This window comes from Toxorhynchites rutilus, chromosome 3, assembly GCF_029784135.1.
Source record: "Toxorhynchites rutilus septentrionalis strain SRP chromosome 3, ASM2978413v1, whole genome shotgun sequence".
NCBI lineage: Eukaryota > Metazoa > Arthropoda > Insecta > Diptera > Culicidae > Toxorhynchites > Toxorhynchites rutilus.
The window spans coordinates 227,460,634-227,481,085 of NC_073746.1; the positions used below are offsets into that span (position 1 = coordinate 227,460,634).

The 20,452-nt window shown below is 38.5% G+C and overlaps 1 protein-coding gene across 1 annotated transcript; it reads left to right on the top strand.

Annotated features, from left to right (window-relative positions):
• Window positions 1-11,422: 11,422 nt before the first annotated feature.
• On the top strand, window positions 11,423-13,882 carry LOC129776947 (uncharacterized). Its single transcript, XM_055782909.1, has 2 exons — window positions 11,423-11,700; window positions 11,868-13,882. Exon 2 carries the CDS (start codon window positions 11,879-11,881, stop codon window positions 13,433-13,435), a length of 1,557 nt encoding a protein of 518 aa, XP_055638884.1. The 5' UTR covers window positions 11,423-11,700; window positions 11,868-11,878; the 3' UTR covers window positions 13,436-13,882.
• Window positions 13,883-20,452: the final 6,570 nt, after the last annotated feature.

Here is a 20,452-nt window from a genome sequence, read left to right on the forward strand (position 1 = left end):
TGGCGCTCTCAGTAACCCGTTTTTATTTTTTTTTGTTCTTTGTAGGTTGGCACATTTGTCATTGGCATTCTATAAAATTTGTATTGTGATAGTTTTACATTTCTGGAAGTTACGCTGTATTGAGTACATCTGTTATTGTGCGTGACTCGAATAACATTTAGCAACTACCGAATCCACCTGTTTTAGATCCCTACGACTTTTTCTTATTCGGTGCTGAAACGTGCACCCGAGATGAGATAATGGAAATATCGAAGATGATGCCTATGATCATACTGCAAATCGAATATAGTAAATATTTCAAGGATTGGACCAAGCGCTGGCTTAAGTGCGTTGCAGTCGATGGGGCTATTTAATCAAAAATATGTTAATGCAGTGATTTGTTAACACTGTAGTTACTCCATCAACGTACACAATTTTGTTCTATCCCCAGCCCCATTAAACTGATTTCATAAATAAACATTGGAGAACTATACCATGTACGCGGAAGGAATAACGGAACATATCGCAGGTTCTATTGATTGTAGAGGAGTTCATGTGAGTGGTCGATAGGTCGCGTTTACATAATCAAATCACTTACCTCAGTGAATCCTGATTCTTACCTCTACCCACTAACAGCTATCCAATCCATGATAATCGCTAGAGAACCACGCTATAGAGGCAACCCTTCTAGCCTTCGGACGGCAATTATCATACTAACATTCCTTCCCTTCCTCTGTTGACTGTAAGGACGTGGCAGGAGTGGTTATTGATTATTTTAAGCTCGAATCACCAAAACTTGCACAATGAGAATGATTTGCTACTCCGTAATTTAGTCATTTAGTGTGTTCTTTGTGCAATCTCGCTGGTTCAGGTCAATCACGGGGAGCGACTACGAATTGTACAGTCTATCAAAGCTCAAGCTCAAAAATATTTGACGGATCACCTGCATTTTTGAATCAATCAAACAAATCCAACTTACATTGACGTTACCCAACTGGGAAAAACTTTATTTCGGTTGTGAGTTGCAGTTACACGACATCTGATCTGGAGCAAACAAGGTAAATCATTATATGCCCAGTGAAATTAAATTAAAGAATGTTTTTTTTTTGCAAGATGGGTGTTCAAGTGAGAGCATTTGCTATAACTTCGCGGAGCACCATTTGAAACCCCCTGTAGGGGAAATCGGTGTAAAACCGACACCCTAAGGATTTCCACATATTTCCAAGATTTACCATGTTTCTCCGACTTCAAATCATTACAAAACCTTTCCTCGACTATTCATGAACCATTCTACATTATCTGGTGATCATTTTTCTAGTAGATTTTTCTAGTTGATAGAATACAAAAAACAGATGTTTTCAGGTGAAATAAATGGGAGTGCGAGTGAGTGCTTTGAAGAAACAAATGAAAACTTGTTACAATAATTTCAAAGCATTAAGAGGCTATCTGTATACTATGTGGATACTTTAATAGGGGAGAGAGGGGATATTTGCAAATTGTATGTAATTGGATCGCTCAGATTTTGAATGATAAAAAAGCAAATTCATGTATTTCAACTGCAAGAAAAAGCTGTTCACTGATGGCGTATTGAACCCCACAGCTCTCGTCGCTGATGCAGTCTTAGGTTTGCGGAACGAATGTTCGGATTCCTGGGATAGCCTGCACTCATATTTTTCGTATTGTAAGGATGTTTCACGTTGTTTTTTTCTGACCAATTCAAAAATCAGACGATTTTCAAGATCAAGCAGCTAATACACAAATTCCTGCTTCTGATCCGGAGTACACAAAGGGATACCATGAGCTCTACCAGGCTTTTTTGTTGATATGCCCGATTCAACGTTAGTTTTGGCTGTTTTATCTGTTCAGCTCTACCGTTTTGTCTCTCGAATATGAACACGAGACATCTACAGAAAAGTTAGAACGTAATTTTCCTATCGGTAAAACCCAAACCAGGTCTCGGTTTTACCAGGTGTCGATGTTACCCCGAATGGAATCGAAATTTCAAAACAATGATTTCGAGCATCGATAAGCAACTAAACCACCTAACGTCTCACAAAATATACTGAACAATGATCTAGGATGAATTGAAACCCCAAAAGTATCGAATTTTCCAAAAATTTCTGACTAAAACCCTTTAATTCCACGTGCGAAATTTTACATGGACTGCCTACTGTTTGCTGACCGGTTCTGTTTTGTTGTTTGTTTTGACAGCAAAGCGACTTCCGCAACTGTGGGGTGTCTCGAAACGTAATAAATGACAGGTGTGTACAGCGGACATCGGGAAATTTTCAAAAAATTATTTAAAAAATCAGATGGTGTCGGTTTTACCCACAGTGTCGGTTTTTCCTGATTTCCCTTACTAAGGTAATTATTATGTTCGGAAAACAATCTAAATAACTTTCATTGGAACATCCATTGCGGGTAACAACCCCAACCTTTCGGGGTCATCTCCGGTGGATCCAGCGCCCAAAGCTAGCAGTCAAGGTCTTCGCAGCACTGCGTTGACCCATTGGCACGGTGCAGTTTGTTTGATGCACTCAGCTGCGCTACTTTTTCCCCCGAGGGGAATCCCAACAACAGCACACGTGATTTATCTTGTAACAATGAAGGAAATGTTGCAATGCAACTGCGCCACGGTGGCGCTGCGTTCCGCGGACCGCACAAAAACATTGCTGTGCCCAGGGAAATCGTGCAGTGAATTATGTACGCTTAATTTTCTAATAGTCCTAAATTGATATTTGAAATTATAGTTTAGAATGTTATTTATTGCTTGCGTGGCTCATACCGTTGGGACAGAAGTTCATCGGGTCTCCTTTGTGGGGAAGATTATCATGCTACAATTTATTTTTGTACGAAGAACTGAAATTCGTTGCAACAGTCATATCTCTCCGAAACTAATTATTATATGCTGATGAACCGTTTACAATCAACCAAAAATATTTATTATTGAACATTTTATGCAAGTTTGATTGAATTTTACGATGACAACTCGAGTTCGAACCGAATTGAGCCAACCCCCAGGAGAAGCCTTCATCAACGCCGAACATGCGGGTACGAATCAAATTGCACCGCCTGTCGCAACAAAGCGCGATGGTGGTGGTCCGTCGGTTTGCCCAAATCAACAGAAAAAAAAACTCATCACGCATCGGTTCCACTCCAAATCAGTCAGAATGGCACGACCACAACATGTAAAACCATCGTTTTCACAGATTATCCAAAAGCTGCTACACTTTCGTTCATTCACATGGACGAAACCATGCCTGCTGACATCCAATATTGTTTCCGAATTCCACTCGTCGCTTCAGTGACTACCAATGGCGAAAACCTCAAACGCTTGCGCAAGGATCTTTGATCCTTTTGGTTTGGGTGGTCTCGAAGTGAGTGTACCGCGAGCATATATGAGGGAAGACGTCGGCCGGCTGGTCCATCGGCTCTCTGCAATGTTCTAATCCACGTGAGCGGTTTTGGATGTGCCTGGAACAAAAGCAAAGTTTTCTTCCTTTGGGTCTTGTCTTCACGTCTTCGTATTTGTAACATTCCATCCACTTCCTAACATCATCTATCAAGCACACTCTTCGTTTTTGGTTGTGGTCTGGGCTGGGTTTTTTAATCTGTTTGATTGATTTTCTTGCGGAGGATGGAAGTAATCAATAATGTTAATAAGGATTTAGGAGCTCGGGAACATAATAATGTACAATGTACAAGAGCTGGGCAGAGTGCCAAGGCATTCGGCTGCGAGAAGAACGCCAATTGACACAATAAAAGGTGTGTACACAAGGTAAAAAAAAACACCACGCAGTGAACCAGTCATCACATATTGTACAGTGCCGAATGGAGGTTTAGGGACATAATGCATATTACAGGTTGAACTCGATTATACAAGAAAATTAATAAGATTATATACAGTCAACTCTCCCTTACTCGATGTTCTGTAACTCGATATTTTCTCTAACTCGATGAATTTCATGGCACCTTTGATTTTACAAGCATTCTTCTTTCCATAACTCGATACCTCCCTTACTCCATGGGTTTTGATTCATTTTTCCATGGATTTTCACCTCCCTAACTCGATTGATCTTTACTTCCGTAGCTCAGCAGCTGGACTTTGACATATAGCCTGAATCAGCACTATCGCCATTTTCGATTAATTAGTTCGATTAGTTAAACGAAGACAGCAAGAAATGGAGGATTCGACGGTAATTTTGTCCTTTTTAACCTTCATGTTATTCAGCATTCTTACTGTTTTTAAATTCACTCTAGGACCCTTCAGATATACCGGTATTGGATGCAACTGAAATACCTTTACTTTCTATGATGAATAAGGTTAAATCTGAGACTATTTGAAATTGCTTCAGGTAAAACTAATTTTCCTTCAATGATGATGATGATGATATTCCACTGGAAGAATTAATGCGTCGCGAGCTTGATGATGTCGACAGTACAGTAACGTTCGATTGCTCAACGTCGTTTAATGATTAATACGAAAAGGATCAAAACGTGATTTGCTGTGATCTGATGTCAGATACCGATACACTGGAAGGTGTTGAAAGAGCTGAGGAAAACGCTGAAAATAGTAGTCCTATTAAGTTGGATATCAAGTTGATTTTATTGGAATTACACTTTCCAACGTTAAATGAAACTTGAAGAATATGTCCGGAATATTGAAATCAACTGAAAATGTACCTGTGAAACTATTTGAACATTTCTTTGTAATTGAACAGTTCCTGCGTGATCGTTGAAATTTAGTTTGAATAACATACTTAATCAAACTTATTTCAAGAAAGATGTAATCTTTCAGCGTCTAAGTGAAATTTAAGTGGCTTTTATGGCGATTATGGCGATTATTGAAAATTTTGCTTGAATTTTCACCGGGAATTGTTTATTTCGATATTGCATCCAAATTAAGAGAGATAGAAGTTGGGTGTCAAAGAACAAATTGTAGAGATGTTAGAGAACTTTAACTTGATTGATAGAAACAATCAAGTTTAGCATGATTTTTTGGGATAAAATAATAATTACACGTTAAAAATCGCTAACTTTTTTTCGTCAAACATAACCGTCTATCACCCTCTGAGAGATTGTGGAAAAAAAAGTTTTCATGTGAGAAAGGTGTTTTCTGACTTTAAGGGGATGAATCAAAAATTCAATTCCATACCATAATTGGGACATTTACCCTAATACAATACAATTGCAGTTTACGACATAAAAAAAATATGAATGTTCTGTATCTCGATACCTCCCTAACTCGATGGTCCTCTTGGATATCGAGTTAGGGAGAGTTGACTGTAATACAATTGATATGAAAACCATTAACTTTTGAATCTTTTTACTTCCAAAATGTTACCTAAATCCATTGATATAGATGTTTCAGAATTGTACCCTGTATCAAATATAACCATCTTTCAAGCAGAATTGTCCTACATGGCGTACTTTTAGAAGAAGAGCCAGTTTGTGGTAAACAGAGGCCGACAAAAAACAAGTTTAATAACTCTGTCATTGTTGAAATTCGAAAAATGTGTAGGAGGTTTTTTTTCATTCACCTTTTCCTCTATCACCACCTGAAACATTCTAGATACATGAAACTTTTTTATGTGAGAAAAAGGTTTTCTGACCCTTTTCTGAGCCTCGATAACAGCAAAAACACCATGCTTGTGCTTATTTTACATTGATGGGCCGTTTGTACCGGACTTAGGCCTACTTTGTGCCGGACTTAGGCAACGTCAATATGAGTAAAATGACCGCCGAATGTCCCGGTGATCCAAATTTGCCTATGGTTGCCACACATCCAACCGGCGGTGTACATCGCAAAGGCGTTTGGCGAGGCCGAAAGAGTGCGAAGCGATGAAGCCTAAATTTAATCCTCCCGATTTTGGGCTCGAGCACGATTCGTCAAATCGTTACCACCTCTATATGTGCTTTTTTTTACTGTGCGAGTTGGACCAGCCGGGCCCAAACTTTTATAATCGTTTTATTGTTTCTTCCAGCTTTGGCAGCCCTCGTATACACACACGCACTTACCGCAAGCCCACTTTCGTTCAAAAGTCAGCATTGCGTGCAGGAATAATAAAAATTTGCAAATTACAACAACGCATTGAATTATGTCGGAACAGTTTTGGGTCGGCCAATGTATTTTTTTTGTTTGTTGCCTCGTCGTTTTGCTTAGCCCGCTTTATGAGTGGGAAGCGGGCGAATATGTTTATGCGTATAGTGTAGGTCCCGATACAATGCATGCTGCGGTTTATTATGTTTCGGAATTTGCTCTTTGTCGAATACTCATAATCTTCCGCCTGAGTGAGATTGTGCAGAAGTAGTTCCTTCAATGCAGATTTTGCTCTTTTGAATTGCCGCCAAGTTCAAAATGACTTTTATAGCATGTTTACATACCTCATCCTGATGAATTCGAGTGGCGGCAGATGCTAGGGAGAAGACTTGAGATATGATGGGATAATTGGTGGAAATTATCCGAATTAGGAATCCCAGGATGATAGTTTTCGCACTGGAGTAGTAGAGTGATAAGAAAAAAACAACTGAAGCCGAAGGAAGAGTGATTATTAATTGTATTCAGTGTAAAGAGGGGGAGAAAACCAAATTATTTTCATGAAGAAAGATGTGCTGTTTCCAACATTTTTGTTAGTACATGGTTAAGATTATAAATTATAATATCGTATTTTGACCCTACTGGCATTGTCGTGGAACAAGCATAAGTAAGAAAAACTTCCTTCGACAAAGAAATCGGTCGGCCGAAAGGAGTACTGAACCCGTTGATTTTATCATGATGTCACTGACTAAATAACCGAACACCGACTACTATTCATATGTGAGCTAATGATTGTCTTCATTTATAAGTATAAAACTATTTTTTTTTATCAGATCTGTAAATTAACTAATTATAGAACTGATATGAAAATCGCTCATAACTTATTATTTTGACGTCAGGTTTGTCTATGATTTGAAGGTATACCAACTTAAAAATTTAATTTTACAAACCAGTTTTGTATCCGATAATCAGAAGGGCTGAAATCGAGTACGCCATGGCACAACTTCTTTTAACCCCCTCATTTCACCAATATGTATTATGAAATGATGGATACTAAAAATATCGTTTGTTCTATTTGTTCAGAGCTCGAAAAACCGTCCGAAATTCGTGACTCTACACTAGAATACTCCCTTAACGCAGTATTATAGTCTAGAAATTTGAAAAAAATCTTTTTTTTCCTTCATATTTCTGTAGTTTAGGCATCCAAGAATATACCATAGAGAGGACTCATCGAAAATCCCATTATTTACCGAGTTATAGCCATTTTAGTGATGCGGTAACTTGCCTGGTACAGCCATAACAATGAACTTTAAGTGCGTTTTTCTCGAAACTAGTACAGGATATCTCAAGTTCTACTGAACCGATTCATGTCGAATTTATATGAATACAATTTGCATGCATCTCTCTATCGCATGAAACTCTACGTTTTAAACCGTATTTTGTTTTTCAAACAGCCACCATTTTGTTAAAAAAGATATTTTTGACTTGTCCGAGGTTCTTGCAGTTCTTGCAATAGTGGCATCTTTACTGATTCAGAATCTGTTCGATTTTCTAGTTTCAGATAACCAGAAGACTGGAATCGTGTACGCCATGGCACATCTTTTTTTTTTGAATCCCCTCACTATCAGCTCTTAACTATTCTAAAGGGTGTGTCACATCAAATTGCATCACGGAAAAAACGCTGGAGAAATTCGCCCAGTAGACCGATCCTTTTGAAAATTTTAGACAGTAAAATAAAAACTATTAACCAACTTTTGGCATTTTTTTTATTCATACTTCGAGCCCAAGCCCGTATGCTCGCACCTTCCTCTTTACCCCGTCCATAAGGTTCTGTACAACGTCAGGTTGTAGTTTTTTTTTGAACAGAAATCCATTTTCTCTTGAAGTCCGCCTCCGATTTGACAACTTTTGGGTTCTTCCGGAGGGCCTGCTTCATAATCGCCCAATATTTCTCTATTGGGCGAAGCTCCGGCGCGTTGGGCGGGTTCATTTCCTTTGGCACGAAGGTGACCCCGTTAGCTTCGTACCACTCCAACACGTCCTTTGAATAGTGGCACGAAGCGAGATCGGCCAGAAGATGGTCGGGCCCTCGTGCTGCTTCAATAGTGGTAGTAAGCGCTTCTGTAGGCACTCCTTAAGGTAAACCTGCCCGTTTACCGTGCCGGTCATCACGAAGGGGGCGCTCCGCTTTCCGCAAGAGCAGATCGCTTCCAACACCATGTACTTTTTGGCAAACTTGGATAGTTTCTGCTTGCGAATCTCCTCCGGAACGCTGAATTTGTCCTCTGCGGAGAAGAACAACAGGCCCGGCAGCTGACGAAAGTCCACTTTGACGTAGGTTTCGTCGTCCATTACCAGGCAATGCGGCTTCGTCAGCATTTCGGTGTACAGCTTCCGGGCTCGCGTCTTCCCCACCATGTTTTGCCTTTCGTCGCGGTTAGGAGCCTTCTGAACCTTGTATGTACGCAGGCCCTCCCGCTGCTTGGTCCGCTGGACGAATGAACTTGACAAATTCAGCTTATTGGCGACATCCCGGACCGAACTTCTCGGATCACGTCTAAACTGCTTAACTACGCGCTTGTGATCTTTTTCACTGACGGAGCATCCATTTTTGCCGTTCTTCACCTTCCGGTCGATGGTTAGGTTCTCGAAGTATCGTTTTAGTACTATGCTGACCGTGAATTGAACGATTCCCAGCATCTTACCGATGTCCCGATGTGACAACTTCGGATTCTCGAAATGAGTGCACAGGATTAATTCACGACGCTCTTTTTCGTTCGACGACATTTTTCCAAATTTACAAAAAATTGACAGTGAAGCATGGCCAACGCTCTTATCTGATTATGAGCGAAAGCTGAAGATATAATTCCTAAAAATTAAATTTCTACAGCGTTTTTTCCGTGATGCAATTTGATGTGACACACCCTTTAGTTATGAATATTTTTTCCGTTCAATTTTGGTTTTATTGTTAAAAGATAGATGAACAAATAATGATGTAATGTATGGTAAAAGTATTCTTTGTTTTTTTTTAGGAGCTCGAAAAAACGTCCGAAATTCGTGACTCTACACTAGAATACCACCTAACATGAAGGCTTATGTTAATGCTATACCGATAAACTTAACTATTATGAATTCCAAATGTTCATGGAGGAGAAATAAGCGTCGTAAACCCAAACGGTACTCTATTAGCGAAAGAGATGTCATTTTAGGGTCATATTCGAGTTATAAGTAACTATCGTTTTCTCATCTATCTTCTTGGAAGTTGCTCAGGTGACGGTTAACCGTCGATTGTTAGCTATAATCAGAGATGCCAACCTTCTCGATTTTTCAGGATTTCCCAGACGTTTTGGTACGTTTCCTGATATCCTGACAAAAATTTTGCCTGATTTTTCTGAAATTATCCTGTTTTTTTGCTGATTATTGTATTTTTCGCCTAATTTAAATGAAAATTATCCGTAATAAATATGTGAGGTTTTACAGGTTGGAAATGACAACTCTCATAATAATCTTAATAATAAGAATCATAATTCTACCATACAAATGAAACACAAATTTCTGCATTGCTCGAGAAATAATCAACCAAATGAAACCAAATTAGGCATATGGAGATTTTGGGGCGCAATAAATGTTTTTATGGTGGTTAGACACTCCTCCCCCTCTTTAAGGGGGGGTTGCCATACAAATGAAACACGAATTTCTGCATTACTCGAGAATTAACCAAGCAAATGAAACAAAATTAGAAATATGGAGTTTTTAGGGTGCAATAAATGTTTCTATGGTGGTTAGACACTCCTCCCCGAAGTGCGAAGGTTTTAGGGGACAAGAAACGTTTCTATGGTGAATAGACACTCTTCCCCTCTCCCTGGGGGAAGGTGGGGGACTGCCATACAAATGAAGCATACATTTCTGCATGATTCAAGAACTAGTTAAGCAAACGGAACCAAATTTGGCATGTGGAGGTTCTAGGGGGCAAGAAACATTTCTAAGGTGGTTCAACACTCCTCCCATCTTTTCAAGAAGGGAGGGGGGTCTGCCATGGAAATGAAACACAAATTTCTGCATAACTCGAGAATTAATCAAGAAAAAGTAGCCAAATTTGACATGTGAAGGTTTTAGGGGGCACGAAACGTTTCTATGATGAATACATTCCTCCCCCTCTCTAAGGGGGGCTGCCATACTAATGAAATACAAACTTCTGCATGACTCGAGAACTAATCAAGCACAATTTGGGATGTGAGGGTTTTTGGTATAAGAAATGTTTCTATGATGGTATGACATCTCTCCCTCCTCTGGAATGGAGAGGGGGTCTCATAAAAATGTTACACATATTTCAACCAAAAATATACCAATTAAACATGACAACTGAATTTTTTTGGAAAAGTCTGAAGGAAAAAGGGAAAATTCGGAAAATGAATTTCCCTTATGTTCTACAATTACATAGTGACAAGCGCTGTTAGTGCATTTGATGTTTGCTCTAACGAAATATCTTCATCTTCTTCTATCTATACCAATAAAAATGGATTGCCGAATATGTTGATAAGAGCAGAACTCGAGGAAGGAATTGTCCGATTTAGAGCTGTCTTTATTCTATCATATTTTCTGTATCAAACATTTATTCCATGTAACGGAGAAACATGTTATTTGCAAGTGGTTGAAGAATATTGAAGGAGAATTGTGTCAGAAAATAATCTGATATTATAATGATGAGTTTTGGTAGAAGAACTAGGAATTTTATAGTAAAAGGTAAATTCAACGGGGTCGATTGGAAGATCAATCAATGGACAGTTCTGCGATTTGACCCATGAACTTGCGCTTAGTAAAAAACGTGAATGTTTGAAGGTATTGATAACGAAAAACTAATTTTGGGCGGGACGCAGTTTGCCGGGTCAGCTAGTATGTAATATTCTTATACGGTTAAAAATTTGAATTGCAAGCATTTGAAAAAAAGAACTGATGTCCTTGCATAATCTTTCGCAATTGATCTCCAAGCTGTATTCATTCATTATTCTTGAATCACAGGAGATCTTCCAAGTCAGTCGTTTTTGGAAGAAGACTGATTCTGATGAAGAAATGAAGCGGCAGAAATCAGTTCTGCCACAATCACACAATTTGATCGCATAAACTTAAATGAATTGCGTTGTGACTGTTTTCTTCTAGCAGATCCTCATGAAAACTCTAGCGTTAGTTCGGATCAGCTTCAGCTGTAAATATTTTATTTATAATAAGGTTGTCAATTTAGCAATTACAAACTACTTAACAGTTTTTAACAGTTTTTCTCCGTACAAATTCTTAGGTATCGCAATTTCAATTCTAGGTTAGGATTACAATCTAGGAACACATTTTTCAATTAAGTGTGTAGGATTTTCTAATAATCCAAATTTACTGACGGCTGTAAATATATGTAAGGTACACTGGGGCAAGTGGAATTTGGGGGTAAGTGGATCAAATATAAAGTAAACAAATAACAAAAAATATTTTGCTTTGTTTCCACACAACATCTGCCAAACAATCAATAAACATCTACTAAACGTACTTTTTAGTCGTTGTGAACCACCAGACGCAACCAAATATTGCTTTGTTTACAATCGCATTTCTGCAGCTGCGATCAGAGTCGATTACGCTGTCAGTAAAATTACATTTTCGACGATCGGCAGTTCGGAAAACTGGTTACATTTCACTACTAGGTAATTGAAAAATGCTTATTTTTGTGTTTACCGATACAAAATGTGAAAGATTGTCTTTTTACTATAAAAATCGGCCTGTTTCCACTTGCCCCACATGTTTTTGTAATTGGGTTAAGTGGAATACGTGAAAGTAAACATTGCTTATTGAATGTTTTTAATCTTTACAGCCACCGGAAGAATGGTTCGCAAATACATTCGCAAGCGTTCTCCTGCTAAATACAGTGGACAGGACTTGACAGATGCGATGGATGATGTAAAAAACGGCAAGATGAAGATAAAAGCGGCAGCAAAGCACTTCCGAATCCCATATGCAACACTCTTCAAGCGAGTGAAAGGTCTGAGAGGCATTAAAAGTATAACGGGAGGCCGACCCACTGCTTTGCCGTTGAAGGTTGAAACACAGATCGCCGACTGTATCAAGAAAATGGATAAGTGGGGCTTTGGACTATCCAAAGAGGAGACAATTTTGGCAATAGCAGAGTACGTAAAAGTTAACAAGCTTCAAACACCGTTTGTAAGCGGTGTTCCGGGAGACGATTTTTTCCGGAATTTTAAGCGCCGGCATCATCTATCGCAAAAAAAGCCCCAAGCCGTTGAGGTCGCACGGAAACGAGGAGCTGATCCTTTCGTGATGACCGAATACTTCAAGCTCCTAAAACAGGTGACCACGAACGTTCCTCCAGAGCAGATATATAACATCGATGAGACTAGCTTCTGCCTCGATCCGAGTCGGGTTAAGACTGTGGGAGAAACTGGAAGAGCTGCTCATCGTGTCACGGGCGGTTCAGGAAAAGAAAATTTTACTGTATTGATGGGAGGAAATGCGGCTGGTGACAAATTACCACCACTTATTATTTTCAAAGGATCCAACGTATGGAACAGCTGGATGGCTAGTAAATGTGATGAATTTCCTGGAATAGTTTATGCTGCAACCAAAAACGGCTGGATGGAGACGGATGTTTTCGCCAACTACTTCGAACGGTCCTTTCTGAGCGCTACCGCTGAGGGACAATTGGTCCTACTTTACGATGGCCATGTATCACATGTTTCTCTTGCTCTCATCCAAAAAGCAATCGAGAATAATGTTGTGATACTCAAACTTCCGCCCCACACAAGTCATCTCTTGCAGCCTATGGACCTGGCGGTGTTTAAACCATTGAAGCAAGACTATGACAAGTGCGTTATCCAGTGGCAACGGAATCACTATGGGACGAAGCTGTCTAAATCAGCTTTTTCAAACATTATCTCCAAAGTTTGGAGATCATTTGATTCACAAATAATTAAAAATGGGTTCCGCAAGGCCGGCGTATACCCGTTTTCCGATAAGGTGATTCCGGAAGACAAATACGAACCGAGAGCATGGGCACGTTTCATCGCATCACAGCAAGCAGCTCAAACGTTAGATGACAACACTGTTGAGATCGTCGAAGGATCGAAGAAGGCGCTTCCAAGAGTAACAAACACCAGAGATGCAGCTTCAGCAACTTGTAATTGCATTGCTTCCTCAACAGGGAATGACCAAATGGAAAATGATAATCCACAAAATAATTCTTTTGAAGCGATTCTCCTTGACCATGTGAAACAGATTCCTGTTTCCAAAGCGCAGAGAAAAAAAGTTTGTCCTGGGGCAGAAGTTATAACATCGACTGATGCCGTTGTGAAGCTGGAAACGATCAAATCGGTTAAAGAGGCGACACAGAAAGCAAAGCGTAAGAGAGCTTCGAAGAAATCATAACTGTGGTTAGCGATGTACCTGCTATTTTTATCTATTGACCTGATTTTGAAGACTTGCGAAGCAATAACGATATTTATTGCATTTTTTTTTTATTTCCTTAAATGCATTGATTAATTAATTTTGTATTATCAAAGAATAAAAGAAAGTGAATACAGTTTGTTTTATTCATTCCCAAACACCTTTTTAACAGAGTTTAACTTGTTGTAAACATAAAATTCCAGGTTTCCACTAACCCCCGTATCAAGGGGTAAGTGGACTTTGGGGACTTGGAGATTATTTTTGGCCAAACTTAAAATCTAGTTGAGGAATTCATTTTTCGGTTCCATATATTAATAGCTAATCGGCTACAGTAGTGATGTGTATAATTCGTTTTGAAAAATAATCAAAAACAGGAAAAATAGGACACTTTATTTTTGAAATAATGGTTTTTGGGGTTCCACTTGCCCCAGTGTACCTTACATAGTTTTAGTTTTTACCTACAGAGATTTCAAATAATTTTAACTAGAATAATAAATTTTCACTTTAGTAGTTCAAAAAATTGTCTTCCAACAGGAGATGTCTTTTTTTATTAATAACTTGCCTCGTCACTCAATGACATTTTGCAGACGAGGGCGATTTCCCTTACTAGTCGAATGTTGCGGAGATTCCCACAGTTTTTTTACACTGGACACCGAGGGGTACTCGACGTCACAAATTGCATCTCCATTAAGTTTATGGAACGACTGTAAACGTAACGAACATTTTTGGAGTCTAAAACAAACCGGATATGGCATCTAAAGATTATCACAAGTAGGGGTTCCTGCAAAATTCACTTGAGGGCAAGAACTTCAACTCTATATACAGCATAAAAACTACTTGAAAAAGTTTTCGACAACAAACCAAACATATTCTGAGAGAATATATAGAATATATAGAATATTTTTGAGCTGTGTGGAAAGTGGCGAAAGATTGTGAAACGAAACTATGCATATAGAATTGAATTAATGTATGTCTGCTTATAAAAATTTGTTTTTGCTTTTGTTTTCCCAAAAATCGACACGAAACTTTCGAAGAACCCAATATGAGCCATCCTGATTTCTTCCTGATTTTTTTAAATTATAGTTGGCAACCTAGGCTATAATATTTCTTGGTAATTTCTCTAATATTACCTCGCAAACGCTGTCGTCAAAATAGGTAGGATACTCAGCATTTGAATATTTTTTTCTGAGCTATTATTTGATAGGGTATTGTGTTACTTACTGAGAGTAAGTAACTAATGCGGGTGTCAAGAAAAGTTTACAATTTCGTCAAAACCGCATGGGGATAGCAATTTTCAATATTTTTTTTTAAAAGATCAAGAAAAATTGTTTTGATTGCACTTTTTTGCTTTCTTAAAAATTCATTTATGATTCCGGACTCTAAGTGACTAAAACTTCTTTTCAGTTCTCACGTTAACGGGGGACCACGACCTGGCGCATCGAAATATTCTTTGGCAGAAATTTGTTTCCAGCTTGTATGAATGTATTTTGTATCGCATAGTATAGCAGTTTTTTCGTTATTTTGATTTTGCGGTGTAAATGAGCATTGCAATTTAATTTTTGATACAAAGTTCGAATTTAAAAAATCTGCTACGCCACGCGTTAGAGAATACATTTAAGATAGAGAATACGTATTCCAGCCAAAGGACCTGGCTGGGTAAAGAAGTGAAAAGTACCCCCAAACCAAATCACCAACTATGGAAAACATTCTATAGGGTACTAAATAAGAAATGTTGACTAGTTTTTGAACCCCTATGTGGTTTACTGTAGGACCCACGGTGAAAAACATAATTTTCGATTTTTTGCACGCCATTCTAATTAGCTTCGAGATAAAAATTTGAAAAAAAATGTACTGAGAATGCATCTTACTATGGTGTATCGAGAAATATTTCCAAAAAATTTAAGTATATGTTTAGGGGATTTAAAGATTCAGTACTACTCTAATTGGTATTTAAATGTGTTTTTGCGCCTTTTTAGATATGTATGAATTTTTTCAAAATTTTAAGTGTTGGAAAATACACAAAAAATGTATTTCCCAATTTTTATTTTTTTAGAATGTTTAAAGCCCCGTACTGGTTTAATTTATATTTAAATATGTTCGTATGTTTTTTTTTATATTTGTGATTTTTTTCAGAAAAATTCGAGAACGGCGCGGCACTGCACCCCCAGAAATTATCACCAGCGCTATGGAAAAAACTGTATAGGGTACTAAATTAGAAAACTGGGTAAATTTTCTGAATCCCTATATGGTTCACTATGAGATCTATAGTGGAAAACGTATTTTTTTCCCTTTTCCCAATATTTTTAGTCCTTTTTTAAATATATCTTCAAACATAACTTATACACGCTGCAAGAGATTCGAACACTAAATCTCAAATGTCATATCGAATCGTCTAAAGCTCATATTGTTTCTGCTCTCCAGGTCGGGGTCCACCATAATACAAATAAAAGCAATACAAACAGAAAGATTCCCAGAAATATGCTGCTCGAAACAGAAATGAATCACCGAAGATCCATTACAAGGCCAGAATTCCACGTCAATTACACCTAATCGTTTTCTATTAGGTACTTCAAACCGAATCGCCCTTAACGATACACCAGCCATGCTCTGACGTTCTTTGAAGATATCACAAGCCTTCGCTGATTAGTTTAGAAAAGATAGATTCATCAAATATTTCCCTGCACTATTACTGCACTATTATGTGGTCATGCATACTGGTAACATATCGATGGGTATTCTGAACCACTGCTATTAGTAAATATAAACGGAGGGTATTTGCTGAGAGTGAACGTTTCTCTTTCAAAAAATTTAGAAGAAATTATTTGATCTCGACTGAATTGAGCTCAATCGAATTTATAGAAGGTAAACTTTTGTAAATCATACATGTGCCAATTGAATTGAAACATTATATTTCAGAGCAATCGAAAATTATTGGAGAAAACAATGAGGAGAAGAATTAACTTGTTGCCTGAAATTAAACAAAATATTTACCTTAAATACCTTATACTTTTGTAATATTTATCATGTACTTATGACCTTAAAATTTTGATTTCCACAGACCGATTTGCGTCATTCAAAAGAATTTTAAGAACCAAGTAAAGGTTTACTGAACCAGGAATTTTTCAATATTGCGTTTTCTCCTAATTTTCTGCGAACCATTTATCATTCATTCAATTTACATTTTTGTAAGAACCAAAACACTGGCCAGCAAATACTTTCTAATCAAGCAAATATTATTGAAATAAGTGGTACCGTGATCCGGGGGCAAATGTATCACCAGGGAGAAATTGATAAAATGTACTAATGGAAAGACTTGAAAATGTTGAAGATTTCATGAACAAACATTAAAGGGTGTGTCACTTCAAATTGCATCACGGAAAAAACGCTGTAGAAATTCGCCCAGTAGACCGATCCTTTTGAAAATTTTAGATAGTAAAATAAAAACTATTAAACACCTTTTGGCATTTTCTTTTTATTCATACTTTGGGCCCAAGCCCGTATGCTCGCACCTTCCTCTTTACCCCGTCCATAAGGTTCTGTACAACGTCAGGTTGTAGTTTTTTTTTTGAACAGAAATCCATTTTCTCTTGAAGTCCGCCTCCGATTTGACAACTTTTGGGTTCTTCCGGAGGGCCTGCTACATAATCGCCCAATATTTCTCTATTATAAAAAAATATTTCACAGTATTTCTTCCACCAACATTCTATGCGAACCGGAAGCAGAATTTTTCAGCTTATAGCAAAAAAAAACAGTGATTTTCGCATATCGTATGCACGAAATCATTATTTTGAACATCGAAATAATTTTGGGACTGCATGAAACTTCTGATATTTTGAATCGGATATTGTTAACAATATGTCAAAAACATTTAAAAAGACGATCGGCATGAACTTTTATCTTTTACATTAGTATGTAAATCTATTCATAAGTGAATTCCGATTTCATATATATCAAACTGATACTAAATAATGGCGAAATTTCAATTCTATTTATTAATTAGATTTCTTTCTTTCTTGTATTCCTGCATTATTTTGAAGAACGAATATTCAAATATTATAAGTGAAATGTCACAATGATTCATGAAGATTTCACCAGTATAAAGTATTAGTGATCGTTATATTAGGTTTATTTTCTTAACAGGATATTTTTTAAATAACTAGCTGAATTAGCAAGATGAAAAAAGGGAAGAGATACTATCAGCTTGGAAACAGTATACACTGACCCTAGCGTTCTTTTATCGCAAGTCGATATTAGTCCTGTTTGGTGCTTCAATCACCAATCACCAAGTTTTTTTTTTCTTGCACTCATTCTAATAACGTTACCCCACACAAACTGTGCACGCGCTCATCCAAATCATGCATACGCTTTTCCATTTAACGGTTCACTGAATTGGCCAGTTCGCCACCCGGTTGTCCACAGACACAGGGGAAGGATATCTACGAAAACTTTCCAAACAGATCACACCGAGCACAATCGGCATTATGTGTATATTCGATTCATTTGCATGCCCACCACCGATTAGGCTCTCCGAGGCACCCCGATTATGGAACAGGGGTTGTTTCGATTCGTTCACGCTTGCCGTTTTCCTACCGAATGGGATCTTTTTGCTTTTATGCTGATTTCGATGGACTGTGAGCAGTGGGATCGCACGGCACGCTACTAATGAATAAATTCCATTTTTATGGATTTATTGATTAAACATATCGCCACGGGACGCGACATTGTTTTCTCACTCCCAGGTCCGTTTTTGCTATGGGAAATTTGTTTAGCACCAGCTGATGTATCTGTTTGTCGGAGGGGGGAGCGGTAGCCGTCCGATTTTTGGCATGACCACATTTGTTTGGGTGAAACGCGGTCGACAAGTGGGTGGCGGACGGAAAAGCGTGGTCAATAAGCTGGTTTGCTGCTTTATCGATTAAACAGGACATTGGTTTGTGTTTGAGACTATCACGGCTGGATTATTTTAGTTCAGAGACTTTTACTGGAATCGACTTGTATACTGTGTACGGCTAGACAAAATTTACAACATTGGTGCGCTACATTTCCACAATTTCTACTTCATTCAGCACGCAACTGAATCCCATTCACCTCGCTTGATTCCCCAAAAATCGATCGTAATTTATATTGATTTTTCCAATTCTTATACACTGTTCTTAAACATCGACCACATCTTCCGCTCATCTTCACTTCCCATATTTGCAACATTTTTATAATCAATTTCACCGCATCGATGCCCGAGGCGTTGTTCGATTTATTTTCCGTTTTTCTTTCTTTTTGCAAACTCTCTGTGTTCCTCTTTCATGCTCGAACAGAATTCGGAAGCAAGTTCCGCAGGGCGGTATGAGAGCATGCTACCGGTTTATGTTTTTGTTTGGTTGTTCTCTTTCTTCCGCAAAACAACGAAGCAGCATAAATGCATCGGCACAAGAATGCAATGTTTACACAGGTCGGTCTCTTTTTGGTATTGTTTCGGCCAGGTTCTCCGCTGTGAAGCTGAATGCAAAGTTCTTGTTTTGAACTGCTGGCGGCTAACCGAGAGGCCTTCTTTGTAGTTCCGCATGCAATTCCGTAATATGACTTGAATCGTTTTCTGAAGGGTTTGCCCTCGATTTTTCTGCAATTGTGTAGTTGGGAATGTTTAGTTTTGCATTGGTAGATTCGGAATGATATCCTTCATAGATGCCGAAATAGGTTGGAACTGATTGTGTCGCTCTGAATATTTAGAAGAATTCCGAAACACATAATTACAGCAATTTAACCTGATCTTCGTATCAATCAAAGCAGCTTTTTTGCAGTTAAAAAAAAATATTTGTAAATATATTATACACTGCGTTTCACAACTATAGAACCACGCATTTTTTCTGAGTTTCGAGAGATATGTAAGAAGTCGGTTGAATGGAAGTATATAGTACAGGGTTTTCCAACTTTAAATTCCGAAAGTAAATTGAAATAAAACAAAAAGTCTAGCGGGTTCAAATTGCATGATCTGGACGGCCAATTGGCATCACCAAAACGTGAAATTATGCGTCCCTCAAATTTCGTTCGCAATATGGCCATGTTCGCTCGTGTTGTGTGGCACGTGGCGCCGTCCTGCTGAAACCACATGTCATCCGTATCCATATATTCAATTTGTGGCAAAAAAAAATCGGTTAACATGCGGCCATAGCGCTCACCATTTACAGTTACCGTCTCGCCGTCCTCATTTTCAAAGAAATACGGCCCGATGACTCCACCAGACCATAATGCGCACCAAACAGTAACTTTTGGCGGATGCAAAGGCCTCTCAACAATCACGTGTGGATTTTCTGAGCCCCAAATACAGAAATTTTGGATGTTCACATAGCCACCGAGCTCGAAATGTGCCTCATCGCTGAAGAAAATTTGATGCTAAAATTCAGCATTTTGCTGCTGTTGTTCGTTCACCCAATCGACGTTTGCCCGACGCATTCCATGGTCACCACGCTCTAATTTTTGTACCAGTTGGACTTTATATGGATGACGGTGCAAGTCCAAATGCAAAATTCGCCACAATGATGTGTTTGACAAGCCCAATGCTGAGCACGCCGTGGTATCGAAACATTCGGGTCATCCTCCACACTGGCAGCAACAGCAGCAATATTTTCGGCCGAACGCACATTACGATGATGCACAGGTTTCACAATATCCGCTACGGATCCAGTTTGTTCGAATTTACGCACTACATTAGCGATTGTGTGCTCTGTAGGCCGTCCATGACGACCAAAATCCGTCCGTAATGCTCGAAAAACATTTGCCAGTTTTTCATCATTTTTATAGTATAATTTAACAAAATTAACACGTTGTGCGATGCTAAAACGATCCATATTGTAAAATGGCAGACATTCAACTAACGATATGACGCTTTGGTTGAGAGCTATGTCAAACGGTTGTCAGCGCAGGGCTGTCTACTTTCGGAAGCTCGAAATGGAAAACCCTGTATAAGATATAACAACGATCTCAATTTAAAATACTGGCCATTTA